At 32.5% G+C, this 16,987-nt stretch overlaps 2 protein-coding genes across 2 annotated transcripts; both read right to left on the bottom strand.

The window, feature by feature from the left end:
• Positions 1–1,490: 1,490 nt before the first annotated feature.
• On the bottom strand, positions 1,491–10,517 carry LOC110999783 (CUE domain-containing protein 2). Its single transcript, XM_022269046.2, has 8 exons — positions 10,185–10,517; positions 9,868–10,039; positions 9,225–9,356; positions 8,973–9,054; positions 7,264–7,390; positions 6,470–6,633; positions 5,332–5,461; positions 1,491–4,970 (listed from the first exon to the last, which is right to left on the bottom strand). Exons 2-8 carry the CDS (start codon positions 10,031–10,033, stop codon positions 4,908–4,910), a joined length of 864 nt encoding a protein of 287 aa, XP_022124738.1. The 5' UTR covers positions 10,034–10,039; positions 10,185–10,517; the 3' UTR covers positions 1,491–4,907.
• A 760-nt stretch (positions 10,518–11,277) lies between these two features.
• LOC123689780 (dynein axonemal intermediate chain 7-like) lies at positions 11,278–16,885 on the bottom strand. Its single transcript, XM_045631358.1, has 9 exons — positions 16,843–16,885; positions 16,065–16,221; positions 15,513–15,655; positions 14,633–14,708; positions 14,001–14,154; positions 12,858–13,006; positions 12,355–12,424; positions 11,878–11,979; positions 11,278–11,472 (listed from the first exon to the last, which is right to left on the bottom strand). The coding sequence occupies exons 2-9, from the start codon at positions 16,193–16,195 to the stop codon at positions 11,335–11,337; spliced, it is 963 nt and encodes a 320-aa protein (XP_045487314.1). The 5' UTR covers positions 16,196–16,221; positions 16,843–16,885; the 3' UTR covers positions 11,278–11,334.
• Positions 16,886–16,987: the final 102 nt, after the last annotated feature.

Below are 16,987 nucleotides of genomic sequence, written 5' to 3'. Positions count from 1 at the left end.
TCTTAATAAACATAACGATTATTAATAGGTATGACTATATGCTAAATTAAGAAAACCTAATTATAATTAATTAAAAACTTATTATATAGTAGACACTAGTAGAACGTCAGGCATAAGTACTTTAAACAGTAATACATTATTATTTAACGAGTGATCAGTCTAAACATTTCTTACATTTAATGATAAATCAACTAAAAGAGATTACCGAATAATTGTAAAGCATTTATATTTAAAGAAAAACATTTTTTTAAAGGATTGAAGTTATGTATTATTGTAAACTTATGATTATTTAAACATAATTTTAAATTTAACCGACGTTTCGGGTGCTTTACATCGTGCGTGGTCACGGTGACTGAAGACAAAGGTGTTGAATGTCAAAAAAGTATCACAGCTGTAGAAAATGTTGTTATTATCTGTATTTATTTCCCCGGAGTTGATATCGACTAAAAGATGTATATTGTTGATTGGACAGAGATAAAAGCAAACTATATATAATTAACTGCCATGTTTATTTCTTAAGACGGATTTATTCTAGGAACATGTTTCTTTTCCTGTGTTTAAACCGCAGACTTCAACTTGACTACGTTATAATCTTACCTACACAACGTCCTTGTTTAAACTGGAATTATCCATACGACCGGAATAGCAGATGCGCATGGGCGGTGGTTAGCACATCGTTTAAAACTCGCCAGCTCGTATGGCTCCAGTTTAACAGAGTATCTTATACAAACGTTAACAGTAAAGTTTTTCTCGTTACAGATAATGTAGAAAAGGTGGCAGATAGGAACAAGTTGTTTTAGCACAGTTCGAGAATATTCTTCTAGCAAACATCAAAGTGTTAGCAATATTTACTGTACTTTGATGTAACAAATATAATTTAGAATTTGTGTCGAGAAATATTATCCAGTAGTGTTCTGGCCCAGTAGGGGAATTCATAATGATAGTAAAATATATTATTGTTCTGCGTTTATGGTTAGGAGTAACACAAATAGCTGATAGCTCTATTTATAAAAACGTAAATAGATTATTATATTAATCTTACTATGACGTTTTATTTACCTACAAAATATGTGACAATATTATGTAAATTGAATGAAAATTCGTAAAAAAAACGTTTTAAATTTTTGAAATTTAATTAATTCGGATGTTGGGCAAATTTATAATTTCTCTTATTTCTTCATAATGATAGTTCTATTTTCTGTTTCTAACCTGAGCCTTGTTCTAGATAAATATTTTCCATCGTGGGGCACACGCCCCACAGGGAAGCAATTTGATTGTTAAAAGTTAAAATATGTATTTAAAAAATGAAAAATTTTTTTAATTTACTTACTGTGTTTCAGTAACAATTTCCCAGTTTTTATTACTAAAACATATCTTTTGTTTTATCATGTATGTTATATAGTTGCGGGCGGGCAAAAAACTTAGTAAACACTGTTTTAGATAAGAAACAATGCATAGAACAAATCTTTTTGAGAAATAAAAAATAAAAAAAGGGTTAAAGATTTATTGATACATTTTCTTCCACATTGGATATGACATCAAAGGCGCGCTCATCGCATCTTACACAAAAAAATTATAAAAATAAATTATAAATATAAAGTAAATGCGGCGGTTAAATTCTTTTATTTCATCTGTGATTTTGACGCAAACTGGCAACACTGATTATTTTTCCTATAGCGGTTTGATCGATGTGGCTTTACCACCACAAATTTAATAAAATTAATTCAGTCTCGTGACATATTTAGAGAAGTGTATGTTGTAAATTGTATTTATAATGACTAGTCTGTTATTGAGGCTTTGCCGAATTGATCAGTGTTGCTATAATTTTATAATTTGACAAAACTGTACAGTACGAGGGTAATAAATAATTTCTAGATTTTTAAATAATGACAATAACTTTTTTACTATTAAGATTATTTTTTAGGTTTATATTAATTATATTGACCCCATCATTAGAAGTAAGTTTTGACAAATTTCTAATGTGAACATAAAATCAGATCATAACGAAATACTCCGCAAAACATTCCACCCACATTACATTCATTTATAACTTAACAAACATATTAAATGGAAAGTTACATTGGAATCATTGAATGCGACTTGCATTAATTAAAACAATCGGTTATATTAACCACGTCAACAAATGGCAAGAAATAAATGCATTACCTAACAATTTTGGCAATTCCAATATTAATTCAGCACCAACTTTGGCTAAATTTTAAATAATTCAATAATTCGAGAAATACTCATAGTATGTAACTTATGCGATTCAAAGTAATGTCTAATTAATTCAACACATTTTTGAAGTGAAACTTCTTTAGGAGTGTAATTCTTTTACGGATGGAACGCAATATATTAGCGTCACGAATGTGTGCAGCGTTTTTGTCGAAGATAAGGGAGACAGGGATTGAGAGAGTGTCACAGGGCGGACGTAGCTTGAAACAATAGTAGGAAGCAAGCGAGAATGATTGAGAAAGAAAGTGAGATAGAGTGAACGTCGCACCACGCACAGTGCCATGGAGCGAGAGTTGAGAGAGAGCTATAGTGAGAAAGATTGAGGTAGAAAAATTAAAAGAAAGAGTAAGGGAGATCGAGAAAAAATACGGGCTATTGGTTGACGAATTCGTTTAGTAGTTAGAAATTAAGATTCTGTCACACAGCGTCTTGTGCAGTAAACGCAGATTTTTTATTTATTTATATTATCATTAGCACGTATAGGTACAGTGTGTAAACTGTGTGAATTTAGATATACAAATACATAGAATGATCATATACTGGTGTACATGATCATCTATTGGGGCTTTTGCCTTAGTAATAATTAATAAAGAAGTTTCACTTGTGACATGTGTGTTTTGTATGCACGCATTTTTAAGGGTCATTTACTCAACTGTTTTTCCACTAACCTTTATTAGATTTTATTATTTTACTCGGACCCTGAGAACCGCATTAAGTTAATAACCTTTCAATTATGGCATAGAGAATGGGCTCAAAAACGCACTTTTGAGGCAAACAATTTTGAGACTTAAGTATAATAAATATTAAGATTCTTAGTCGTATATGGAAAAACAACAGTGGTGCACGCAACTAATTTGTTAGTCTTGGTACTTGAGTTTCTTAATTTTAATAGATAAAGGTAGCTGTCAACATTGACAGGTAAATTACTCGGTCCATTCTCTATGGACCACAACTGAGGTTCATTTTACGTTGAGATTAAAAATTCATTACTATGTATTAGTGACTTTTAAGCGTTAAGCCGATATAAATAAAAAAATCAATAGAAAATGATGTTCTTAAATATTGTTTTGTTACATTTTGTCGCATGTTTAAATGTTGTGGACATAAAATGATTTCCCTTTAATGTAATTATATAAATCATCTAATTATAAAATTGACATATAAATAGCTATCTAAAGAGTGTACCTAGCATGACATTCATTTGTTCAAATATTAATGTTTAGTTGTAAAAATAAAAAATAAACACAACTCTTTATTTTAATAAGTAATAATTATTCAATAACAAAATAACCTATATATGTTGAGATTAAGTGCATTGAACTACGTCATATTTTTTTCCGTATAAGAAAAACCTGTAAAATATATAAGTATTTAATAAGTAAGAGTGATAAAATCCTCATTTTAAAACACTGGTATTTTGCTTGGCACACACGTGTAATTTGGACCACTAATTTCCACCCTGTTTGACGATCTTCTAACTGAACAAAATACCGCCAAAAATCACTAACACATACACAAGCTAAATTGCATTTAAATCATAAATAAATTAACATTTCACTTAAACTTAAAACACCACTTAAAGGGCTAAACAATGGCATCAAAATCACAGATGAGTAAAACGATAAAACTATCATAAAAATCACATTTATAATTAAATAATATTTAAAAATCACAGGTCTGAGAAAGATCTCTATACTTAAAACTATAAGGAATACAAAATGTATGGGCGAGCTAAACTGTTGCTTTCGACATAAAAAGCAACAATTTAGCGCTCCTACCAAAGACAATTTATCCATAGCATCCCACAGACATACCAAAAATTCCTTACCTATATTTTTCCTCACACACGATGCCATAGAATAAATAATACTGCAAAACAGCTGCCTTATAGAGAGCTTAGAATTAACATGAAACAAATCGCTTAAATTAAGTGTGAGCCGTTTAACAAAACGCGTAAAATCAGTACTTGAAAAAGCGGATAAAATAAACGTATTAACGCTCGAACGGTGCGATGCACGCGCGGTCACTACTCTAATACTAAGACGACACCAACGCCCTAAACGGCGCGTGAAAATGACGCGAAAACGCATTACGTTTAATGAACGCGTTATGTATTGCACTTTAAATGCGAATCTCACAACCCACGTCAAAACGTGCTTAAAGCTTTTACAAGAATTAAAATATTCTGCGTCGTACACACACAATTGTGTCAAAAAGAGGCACACACACATTGTGCGCTGTTTCCTCACATTTGTGCGTAACATTGTTATATAACCTAACTCGAGATTTAAAAGATTAAAACTTTTAATTGAGGTTCTGTTGTATACGCTTTTAGCATAAATGCTCTCATTTTGTAATGCCATTTGACAAGTCACGTGTTGTGATGCTTTACTAACGTGCATTACATTTTGACTACGAGCTAAATACATTAAAGTTAAAAGTGCCACAATTGTGACTTTGAGTGTTCCAATTTTGACTTTGACAATTCGATTAAATGTCAATAATGATATTAAACTAAGTACCACATACTGTGGCATAAGTGTCACATGTAAAAGTGCGTTTTGCGTCAGTTTCACGCGAGGGGGGCTTACGAAAGGGACTAAGAGAGAGAGAAATATCGCGGTAGTGCGCGTGGCCTCCGCTCTTTCACTGTACTGACGTGGCTTTAAAGGTTAAGGGCAATGCTGTTTTTTGGGTTTCTTTAAGTTTTCCTCGTCGTCGCCGGATTTTGGTACCTGCAATTTGTTGAATAAGTTGGGACTGGAAATAAGTCTACCATTGTCTAAGATCGTCCGCAATGAAAACACATTTTTATTAAATGGCTTGATGACGCTTATCTATCTATAGGACAAAAGCTACTAGTTTTACATATATGTATACCAACAAATGTTATATTAATATACTCTTTCCAACATAGTTATGTTATACTTCTTAAATTTCACCCTTTTGTCAGTGTCAATATAATTCAGTTGATTGATGTCATATAATGTCAATCACAGACAAAAAAACATGTTTAATCTGTTTTTTTTACATAGTTTCTATACTATTCACAAATTTTCCATTATGAGAGCAGAAAGAACGCATAAAATGACTCACCTCAGTGTACCTTTCTCCCTTCAAAGAGACAATCTTATTGTCTCTGTATCGGACCATCTTCTTTGGCTCAATTTTAGGAGCCAACGGCTTGTGTTCTTTTGTCTCTGCGTCTTTGTCTACGTAAGAATATCTGAAATTAAATTATTTACATGATATGACATGTACATTTTAAATTTTTTAGTCATGTTTGGTACCAAGTGTGTGTACTACACTTATTATTTTTATTCGATTTTGATAAGATTTAACTCTTAAAAATATATTGATAAAGAAATCTTCTACTAAAATTTTTATAAGTATCGTAATATATATATAAAAAAAATGTGAGCCGTCACTGGACGCCTGGCTGATGTGAAACATCGACATTATTTTGTAAAAGTAATATGCAGAAAAGAACAGACTGTGATAGGAACTAAATATGTATATCATAATGATAAAATAAAATATTACGATTTTTTTCCAGATAACGATGACTATTTGTTGAATAAACATTATTTTTAATTAATATTTTTAATATGAAATTTACTACTGCATTTAGACTGTATATAATATAGCGTGGCGACGCGTCGTGACGTATAGATGTTTCACATCAAAAGCCGCATATTTCGAGAAATTAGCCCAACTTTAAAAAAATATATATTTTGTACAATTACCAAATGTAGGTGTTTTAAGTAAAGCAATGCAAAGTTGAATTTATCTTATCTTAATTTTTTATTGGCATAACGCTTTTTAAAGTTACGGAGACTACTGTCTATTGTCTCCAGTTGCATGCGTCACCTTATAATTATTTTTTATTTATGTATTTTGAATGTAGTATTTTTATAATTACAAATATAAATTAAATGCGGGATTATTTTTTAGTAGGCGATGCGAATGAGCAACTAGTGCTGTCAACAATAATAACACCACGGGTGTCTATTTTTCGTATATATTGTAGGACTTTTAATTTTTTTTTTATAGAACCGGGGGCAAATGGGCAGGAGGCTCACCTGATGTTAAGTGATACCGCCGCCCATGGACACTCTCAATGCCAGAGGGCTCGCGAGTGCGTTGCCGACCTTTTAAAAATTGGTACTTGTAACATTAGGTTGTCATGACATAATTCTTTTTTCAAATAAATTATCTTTTGGGTTTTACTCACCTAGCAATGATTCTATTTTTGATCTCATGGTCGTCGCACAGTGGTTGCTTAGCAGCGGAATGTATGGCAGCAGCAGATAATGCCTGTCCCTGTTCGCGACGGTGTAAAATGGTCGCGGCGGCTCGTTCTGGATCGCCACATGCGATTGAAATGCAGTGTTTTATCTGAAAAATATCCCTATAAAGCTATCTGTCCCCTGTTTGGTGCACCTTATTTGGTCGTAGAATGTTATAGAAGTCTTACTCAATTCGATCAAATTTCCTGAAACGGATAAGAAGCCAGATCATCCGGAAAGGGTAAACTTTTTCCTATTTTTGCAAGTTTAATTGACATTGAGAAGATTCAGTAACTAGACATAGCGGTAAGTCTGACTCCTGTACGTCAAAATCGTATAAGATTTTGACATATGGAAGCCATAGTTAGATGTTACACAGCCTATAATATTTTTTTAATCAGTTATTTCAGAGATAGATTCAAACAAAATATCTAAACTATTTCCTCTTAATCTTAAGCAAAGCAACATTAAGATCATTTAAGTTAAACTCAAAAGCATTCTGTGCCTTCAGTTTTTTTTTAAATAACTTTTAAAGTTATCTTAAATAAATCTTAAAGGCTAGACCTGCTTTCACAGGAATTTAAATGGCGATACAAATATTTTGGAAGACGAAAAAATATCGTAATTTGATTATTCTTTATACTGTTTATAATGTAAAAACTCTTTTCTCTTAAAAATACCTAAAAAATCACAATCACAATAAATTAATATTAACAATAGCTAGATACAAAAATTATACCTCCATAGCACAGGAGTTGGGAAACATCTCAGTGAGAACTCGGCATTGGTCTGCGTATTCTTCATTATATGTGGGCTCAACCGGACGACGTTCCGCGGTTTCAGAACTTTCCGAGTTTGAGTGTGAGCTGAAAAAATAGTAATATTTTTATATAGAAGTACGACGAAGCTTTTCAAAAAGGTCGCATATGATTTTTTAAATTTAAAAACATTTGTTATTTGAAATATGGTTTTCTTTTTTTTCAAATAGCCCTTCTGAACCTGACAGACGTCGTCGTCTTTTTGGGTCTAAGGAATGCCGGTTTCCTCACGATTCTTTCCTTCACCGTACGTAAGTGTTGAGCAGTGGTGGTGGCTTCAGTATGAAGACATTTGTTATTTGAAAATATTCTTCACAACACAAGGGCGACAAAGATATCGTATCATTCTTATGTCTTCTCATATTATTTATTACACAATGAAAGGCTGTAGAACAGTGTTGGCCTAGTGGCTTGAGAATCTAAGATTCTTTCTATTGCACATTTCTCTTAATTGTACCAGTGGCGTTACAACCTGGGCCGTTACAAATTGGGCAAATGAATTTGTGAGAAATCTAAATAAATTTCAGCATTTAAAACTTCTGGTAACTCAAAAGGCCCTATGACTCACACTGTGGTTATTAGGAACGCTTTGGGTACACTAGAATCGTTTTTTGTAATTCCAGAGACATTTTTAAAAACAGACTTTGTTTAACACAATTTTTTATGGCCGATCTAAGAAATAATGAAGTAAGTGTTATACCACGTTAGAATCCTTATTAAATGTGCGAACTTTTAAAGCTGCTTGCCAAACTGGAGTAGTACATTTTTTTTTCAGGACGATCAGTTGAACTAGTGCGAAAAATTAATTTTGAAAACTTGGTACGGTATAATATGACATTTTCCTACAAGTCGGAGTGATCGGCACAGGGTTTAGGATCATAGGTTACATAAAGCACTATTCGGGATGACGTAAGAGAAAAAAATTTGGCAAAAAGTAAATATTTGTAACAACAGGAATGAAAAAACTGTCACATGGTGTACATTTTCTGGAATAAAAGGAAAATTTCCATAACTTCAAAAATACATGACTGAATTTTTTTTAAATTTTTCTGATAACTGGTGTGGCATTACCTATGAGAAAATTTCGACTTGACGTCGACTTTTGGGACACCCTGTATATAATCCCAAAAGTTTATAATTTATTTATGTTTTAACATAAATACATATACATTATCCTTACAAACTATACCATACATACATATGATAATCTTGAGAAAAAATAAAATACATGTAATATAATAAAGTACATGTATAATATACACAATAATATCACTATGTACTGTGAACTCACTGTGGAACATATAAACATGTAAATAATGCCAGATACAGCATTCAGTAGGGGCAACATCTTTGTAAACTGGTTCTGGCCTGTGGTAACCAACCTTGGCCTTAGGAATTTGTGTTTTCCATAGATAAAAAGAAACCTAGAGAATAAGTTTGACTACAAGCATACAATTTAATAAATTGTTTGAATAGCAAATATTTCTGTGAATTTGCATATATTAAGTAGTGTGCCCCTACTTGATTCCTAGTAAATAAAATGAATGAAATAGATGCAAACATATGTTTACAGTAAGTACTGTAAGTTGAAGATTCCAAACAAACATAAATATTCAAGTATGAAACTTACCGATTGGCCTTGGAGCTCGGAGGCAGCATGTCACTTAGATTAAGTAGAGTCAAACTAATTTTGTCACTCCCAGCTGAATCATCTGAAAAATTAATCATAAGAGAATTGAACTTGAATTTTACTCAATTTCAAATGGATTACACAAACCAATAGATTGAAAAAAACATAGGTGCAACAGAAATGCTAAATAGAGTTTTGTATAGTCCAAAGTGGTATATTGCTACAACACTACAATTATTTATTTTGACTGACCATGAGTAGAGTTACTGTCACACTCATCCCGGCGGGAGATCTCAGCTTCTAATTCCAAAACCCAAGCACAGACAACCTCCGTGTTAATATGTTCAAATTCTGGGATATAAGCTGACATGAACTCTATAAAACCTGTAATTATACATTTCTGTTGGAAAATTATATTTTTTTAAGCCACATAGGTTTAAAGCTATTTAAGTATTACCCCTAATATATTATCTGAATTTAATGATAGAGCCCATCAACATTATTTAAATAAAAATAAATAAAGAAGTAAGTACTGATATGTATCTTTTAAAATAGAAAATGAATAAATAACTAGAATTTTTGGCAATAATGAAACAAAGTAAGTTGTCAACAAAATATTATTTACTGTTTACAAATATAGAGTAGTCTAGACTTAATTTTAATATGTATTTTTTAGCAATTTCAACCATAGCATATGTTTAAAATACATACATAAACACATACAGATTTTATTTTATACACTATGTATCACTATACACGCTTAGTATATTAATGAAATGTAATAATTAAAATAATACGCGACTTTTCTTATAAGAGTTAAAGATGGGATATAAAATGTGTCGTACGCGAAAAGTATTGTTTTAATATGGAAACAATTTTATAACTAATAACTTACCTTCTTCGTCAAAACAGGAGTCCTGCGATGCTATTTCTAGAATCGAAATTACGTAGGAGAGAGCAATATCATCTATAACACTTAAATTAGCTGTTGGGACGTTTTTCTTAATAAAATGAAATAAACTCTCCTTAATGAGACTTTCTTGTTGTGCTATGGCACTCATTTTTCCCTAAAACAGTATAGTTTATAGTGTAAATTGGAAATTAATACATTAAATTCATTAAGGCGTTACGACTCGTTAAACAAAGAAAAAGCTGGGTTAATTATTATTTACGGAACAGTTTATTAAGTTCAAAGAAACATATAATACTCACAAACACAACTGGGGCGTTTAAGTTATAAATTAATGAATTTTCATGGAAAAACTAGAACACGGAGTAAAGCTGTGAAAAATCAATACAAAATCACAAACGAAGTTTTAAATAACAATAATGACGTTTTACCACAGATTACTGTTTACACCCCGAGTCTGTAACAACAGGTTCAGCTCTCGCAATATAGACCTATTCTTAATCTGTGGTAGAAATTGTAATCTACTGCAGCTTTAGAGACGGGACTTGAATGAGCTCAGTATTTAAACTAATTGCTCAAATATAGTGGGTCCGGCGACGGAATATTATTCTCTTTTGATCTCAACAACATATTTAGGCACATATAGCTCGATTTTTCAATGTCAATATGTCGCTTACACGGCAGCCGGAGCCGGACCACGGTTAGGAATTAATAAAGTATTCTAGTCGTATCTGAAAGTGCGTCTGTACTGATGGCATTACAAAACAAAACGACGAACAGCAAAATAATACTGCAAAGCCAACATGAAATGGAAGCAATAACCCTGACAAACAGGATAACCCTGGATCTCTCGGCAATAATGCTGCCAACGAGCTTGCAAAGAGGGGATCCAGAATGATTTCGGCTGGTCCATACTCGATCCTTCCCTTAGCCTTCTCGCAAGTGCGAACCTGGATTCGACTTATTCGATTAAGAATATGGCACTACCAGCAGTATACCAGCTAGTGACAATGAGACTTCTTAGCCACAAAAAAATTAATCCCAAAATAATGATAGGGCCAATTACGAGCCACTGTGTCTTTAATAAACATATCATACGTCTTTGGCGCGATACACCGTCCCTTGTGCACTGTTTCAGCGCAGAGGAATCAGTCACCTACGAAGTCCTGGAATGCGTGGCTGTGGCTTCCCAACGAAAATAAATACTCGGAGAAGTGAGGTCGCTACATACATACAATCATACATAGGGTACCACAGAAAGGACATTTTATTAAAACAACTTCATAATGTGGAACTTAAATATTCAAGTTTTTTTTTTCATTTTTTATCAAATATTTTCTTTCTATATAAGGTTGTATTTGATTTTCGTATTTCATAGTTTAAGATATTTTGTTTAAATATGTACAGATTTAATACAAGTTTGACAAATTTATTTGTATCTTTAACAGAATATTACGAATAACTGGACAATTTTAACTCTTGAAGCATATCAAATACGGTCTCCACTAATCGATATTTCATGTTAAAAGTCGTACGACGAGCATCCACTGATCCATACGACATATTTAATGTGAATAGGTCTGGGTAAAACTGAAACAGATATTTTTTTTAAGTTATTCAGAAGTAATAAAATGTTGCAATATATTAAAATGTATTTATTTTTTAAATGTATTTATACCACATCACAACACTAGTAAGTAGTATCGGAAATTCGTTTGAGTAAATTATCTAAACTATAGTAGAATAACATTTTTTTATATAAAATGCATCCGCTTTTCAAGTACCATGTACACTAAGTAGAAAGGTTAGTAAATTCTGAATATTACGAAATTATAAGGTTCTCAACCTCAAAAAAGCGGGAAAGAATCATAACCAGTAGAGTTACAGATTACATGTAGAAGCGTAGATAAGATATACAATTATGACTTCATCGGCGATATGATTCTTAGGACTAGTTTTTAAAATATTATATGAATAGATTGGTTCTGGACATACCTGCATGCCCATAGCTGGGTCAGTATCAAATTCTGATGATAGCTCGTTGCATTTGAGTATTACAGCCTTCTGCGGTGTCGCGTGAAGTAGTTGAAATTTACCCTGAAATTATCATCATGATCAGCCTCTTCAACTTATTTTCCAATACTTCTGTTGGATAGCTATTATTACAGTAAGAAAAACATGGTTTGTTAACTGAATTAAGACGAAATGTCAGTTATATAAATCTAGGCATATGACAAATATCATTTCACTTTTTCTTCTTCTTTATCGCTCAAGACATTGCCTAAACTATTCGATAACAAAGTAAAATAAATCTTTAAAATAATATAAAATAACGAGGAAATCCTTATAATGTTGGGTATGCCATTAACTTGGTACTAAAAAATTCAAATCACAATTGATCTAATATAACATGTACCTAGATATTTTTAAGTATGTTATTAGACCAAATAGAAAGATTATAAGATACAACACCTCTCTCTTCTTATCAACAGCTTCGCGTAATTGCATTATAATGTTTCGACTTCCAGCTGCTTGGTTCCAGCTACAACAAAATAAATATTCAATAATTCCAGTTTTCATTCGTAAAATGACAAATACAAAGTTTTTTAATGCATTCCTTTAACAGTTGGTGTACGAGCCAAGGCTGTATATTTTGCTTACACAGGCTTCCTCAGTTTTATAAGTTGTTGGTGTTACGCCCCGATTATTGCCAGACGTAGGCACTCTCTTCGACTGATACATTGCATTAATTCGTTACGTAGCATAGTACGAGAATAAACATAAATTCCTCTTTTATTTAAGATGTCAAAAACTAATCTATATACATATTTTAAAAATTAAACTACCTTTTGAAATGGAAGGGATATGATATTCTATACATATAATTTACTTATACGAATACTTCGAAAGTGTCGAAAAATCAGTAGGTAGTTTTTGTTCATAACATACGCTCTTGTAAGTCACCAAAATGTTACCGGCTCCATTGAAAATTATAAGCCCTTGATAGAAAGGCCATTGCATGATAATTGTGCCTCTCGGCAACCCATTCCTTTGGGCAAGAGCCTTCTAGATGGTTATGCCCGTCAAAGTCAGGGAAGAAATCGCACGCCGCCTCACGCATAATCTAAAACATTTAAGTTCCATTAGGTAGCTTATTATACTCTTCGCCGGATGCCTTAGTAAAGTATAGAGAGTATGTCAAAGTCAAAGTCAAAATTTATTTATTTATATAGGTAACATATTGTACACTTATGAACGTCAAAAAAATAAATATTAAATGATTCTAATTTTACATTTACTGCCAGTTCTCAAATCAAGGGCGTACAACGGAAGAGAAGAACTGGCAATAAACTCTCCACCACTCTTTTTAATCGCCAATTTTTTACACAATGTTAGTAAGGAGCTACAACTACTACTTATCAGGCCAAAGAGGCGTCGACAAATATTAAAACTGTATTGCTATTTCGTCAACAAATGTAAACAATCATCACACAGTGGAAGACAATATGATCCCCTTAGTTCTTACCACACTCATAAATTGTAATGTCTAATTCTCGTTTCCGATAATGTCAAATGACATAACTATCAATTAGATTTACGAACTAAAAATCAAAGTCAAGGTAGTTTTTAGTAGTGCAACATCGCAACCCTATTACCCCTAATGTTATCCTAGTTATAAGCTCATGTTTTAACCAATTAAACCCAGCTTCAAATAAAGTGTTTCATTCAACATCGAACATCGAACTTAATTCGCGTTAATGACTTTCGACTTCTTTTTAATTGACTTTTTGATTACCACATTAAACTATCATTATCTAATATAAACATAACTATCATAATAACTATCAACGGTCTCCTATACATCGAAAAGGCGAATTGAAACTGCGAAATCTCAATAAAAATCAGCAAATAGTATCAAGAATTTTATTGAGTAAAAAAAATCTCGGTACTCTTTTAAAAAAGCAAATCATCAAACAAAACTTATTTAAAAACAAATATAGCAAATTAATTAGAAGTAGCCTACCCAGCACTAGTCCCAGGCCCTTTTATCAACTAGATAATGGCTAGCATTTATAGTAAAACTTAAAGTATGTATTAATAAGCCTATTAGTAAATACCTGAACCATCTTCTTGACACTATATGGTTTGTTGAAGTGTTGTTTTAGGGCGGATGTTGTCGCGTTGGCAATCCACTGCAATCTGACTGTGTTTCCAATACAAATCCACGTTACGGTTATACAAACACCTGTCACTGTAATTATCACGCCTTTTCTGAAATAGACAACAATTTTATGAATTAAGTATCGAAATTTTTTTTAATAACCTGTGGCAAACGAACAAGAGGTTCACCTGATGTTAAGTGCTACCACCGCCAGTCAGAGATAGATAGTCACTGCCCGAGGGCTCGTTATTATACTACGTTGCCGTCCTTTTTGTAATTGGTACGGTCTTTTCTTAAAAGACCCTAAGTCGAATTGGTTCGGAAATACTTTAGTAGGCAGCTGGTTCCACTAAGCGGTTGATATATATGTAAATGAATGTTAAGAAAAAATACGTTATTTGTATAACGCGATGGACCTCCGCTAAGAAATAATCATATTTAAAAATAAAGAACAGATTTTATTTTATTTTGACGTAGTATACAGGTGACGTAATATACTCAATGAGAGATAATTAATAAAATTTCAAAAATCTTTAATTCCTACATAAAACAAAGCAATACCGTCAAGCATATTCAGAAAATACATACCCATTAGGGTCTGGTCTCATATCCCAACCTTGATAAGGCAAATTCCCATAACGCAGTGTTGCTATACCAATCGGCCCTAAAATACATAATAATTAATTCATCCATGAGTTATGTAAACTACCATTCGTTAAGTTAATTAATGATATAAGTTATAAACATTAAAATCATAAACAAAATGTAAACAATGATCGCACAATCAGAGCCCTTTAATTTTTTACCACACTCATAAATTGTAATTTAACATTCTTGTTTCCGATAATGTCCAATAACATAAGTATCAATAGGAATTACGAAGTTAAGTTAGTTTAGTCCATCGTCGCATCTTGTTCCACGCAAGAAGCAATTAGCTAAATTAAATAAGTTTAGCAATTAAAGTACACAACAACAAAGTGTCGAAATGAAATGAAATCTTATCTTATTTAAACATATATAACCGCCATCGAACTCATGTAACAAATAGGTTAAATAACAACTGTACGAATTATCTTTATAGGTATTTTATTTATTTACTTATGTATTTCCCGAAGGGGTAGAGACCACGCATATTCCCTTTCTACGGTCCTGACTTAGCTCTCTCGTTGCACTTTCATTACATTCATGTATGCGCGACCGTTATGGACACTTGCCCTTTAGATAGGTTCATTATACGCGTAACAAGAGTTTTGGATTTGCCGCAAATTCACAAAAAAGGACAAATTAATGCAATATATACATTAGGTTACCAAACAGTTCTAAAATTGAAATTCAAAGAAGTTTTCATTAGCAATGTTTCTAATTGGCCAATTCTAAACATTTTCAGTGTTACCCACGTATTAAGTGTTGTTCCAGTACTACAAAACTACGTAGCATAGATTTTAAGACTACAGTAATGCTATCTTACACAAAACACCAGTCCTAAATTGTATGGTAAGTTTGTCTTCGTTAAATTTGTAGTCATTAACATAGTTGCTTGTCCAAAGTTTTCTTTGTTCCTGCCATTGGCATATCACCGGTGGTTCCGTCCACATTATATCTTGTGGTAATCTGAAAAAGTATGAATCATACAATGATAATAAATATATTATAAATAATAAATAAATATAATTATAAATAATAAACTACATTGAGACGACGCTGTCAATTCCAGCCAACAAGATGAGTAAGAATGGGGTAAAAGGTCAAAACTCTCAAATGAATCTATTTCATATTCATTTGTCTTATAGCCAAGTAGGTGATCAGCCTCTTGTGCCAGACATACGCCGTTTACTTTTTGGACCAGTCTATTTTAGCTCATGCTTATTCATATGCGAAAGAAAGTCCATTGGTTCTCAGCCGGGATCGAACCTACAACTACACGGATGAGAGTCGCACGTCAAAGCCGCGACTCATCCGCGAGGTAATCATTAGTTTTATATAGTTGTACATTTATTCATTTTGTAAGAAAAACTCTCACTCAAAAAACACTAAAGCCAGTTTCTCGTACTCCGCTTCTATTTTCTTTAATTCAGCCTCTATTTCTTCTGGAGTGCGAGTTACCCCAGGTGCTGGTGGTGACGGTGCCCGATATTGAACTTGATATTTCATCGGTTGTAATTGTTTTGGTAGTTGTACTGTAAAGAGAGTTCGACTCTTAGATTTTATTTACCCTAATAATTACAGTTAATGCAAAGACAATTCTCGTAGATGTAAGACGTCAGTCCTATCTTAAAATTGTATAAAACGAATAAAAATATATCAATCAGTAGCACTAGAAACATTTTAGGTCTCGGCCTCAGATTTCTGTATCTGTTTCGTGATTATGTCTCTTGCTTAATACACGCCGTCGAATGTTTGTTTCTATGGCAAGCCGGTTTCCTCATGATGTTTTCCTTCACCGTTTAAGTGAATGTTAAATGCGCACATAAAAAGATATTCCATGTGCACAGCTAGGAATCGAACCTTCGACTGCTATACTTAGGATTAATGTAGTATTAATAATAAGCTCCTTGGGTAGCCTGGCGAACCCCGATGGGCCATCGTATGGGCTTGTGAAATGCTAAGCCCTACCGTTCGAAATCTATTTTAAATTTATTTTGTAATACATTACAAATATAATAAAGAGTAAAGGAAGTACAATAGTACTGAGTAAGTAAGGAAGTGGTAGTAGGTAAGTTACAAATAAAATAATTAAATTAGCACAGTAAATGTTACGAGTATGAATTGTGGTGGTATATGGTATAATAGTAAATCACCATCACGATCTAAACAATAGGACGAAATGCCTTAAAATCTCTCGCTTCTGTGTCGTTTGGATACTGACTTGAATAAAATCTAAAACATTCATCAATAATATAGACACTGCTATTACGATAAGATATTATAATCGCGAATTTATAA

The sequence above is a fragment of the Pieris rapae genome, chromosome 15, assembly GCF_905147795.1.
Source record: "Pieris rapae chromosome 15, ilPieRapa1.1, whole genome shotgun sequence".
NCBI lineage: Eukaryota > Metazoa > Arthropoda > Insecta > Lepidoptera > Pieridae > Pieris > Pieris rapae.
The sequence above is the reverse complement of the archived record's forward strand: the minus strand, read 5'-3'. Positions and strand labels throughout refer to the sequence as shown.

Bases quoted from the DNA above. Each gene is read 5' to 3' on its own strand.
- LOC110999783 (XM_022269046.2), bottom strand. From the start codon at position 10,033: ATGAGTGCCATAGCACAACAAGAAAGTCTCATTAAGGAGAGTTTATTT. The intron at 9,357-9,867 runs GTAAGTTATTAG...GTATAATTACAG, and splicing joins CTCCTGTTTTGACGAAGAAG to GTTTTATAGAGTTCATGTCA. The intron at 4,971-5,331 runs GTGAGTCATTTT...AACAAATTGCAG, and splicing joins AGGGAGAAAGGTACACTGAG to GTACCAAAATCCGGCGACGA.
- LOC123689780 (XM_045631358.1), bottom strand. From the start codon at position 16,195: ATGAAATATCAAGTTCAATATCGGGCACCGTCACCACCAGCACCTGGG. The intron at 14,155-14,632 runs GTATGTATTTTC...TGTCTATTTCAG, and splicing joins ATGAGACCAGACCCTAATGG to AAAAGGCGTGATAATTACAG. The intron at 13,007-14,000 runs GTATTTACTAAT...TAAATGTTTTAG, and splicing joins GTGTCAAGAAGATGGTTCAG to ATTATGCGTGAGGCGGCGTG.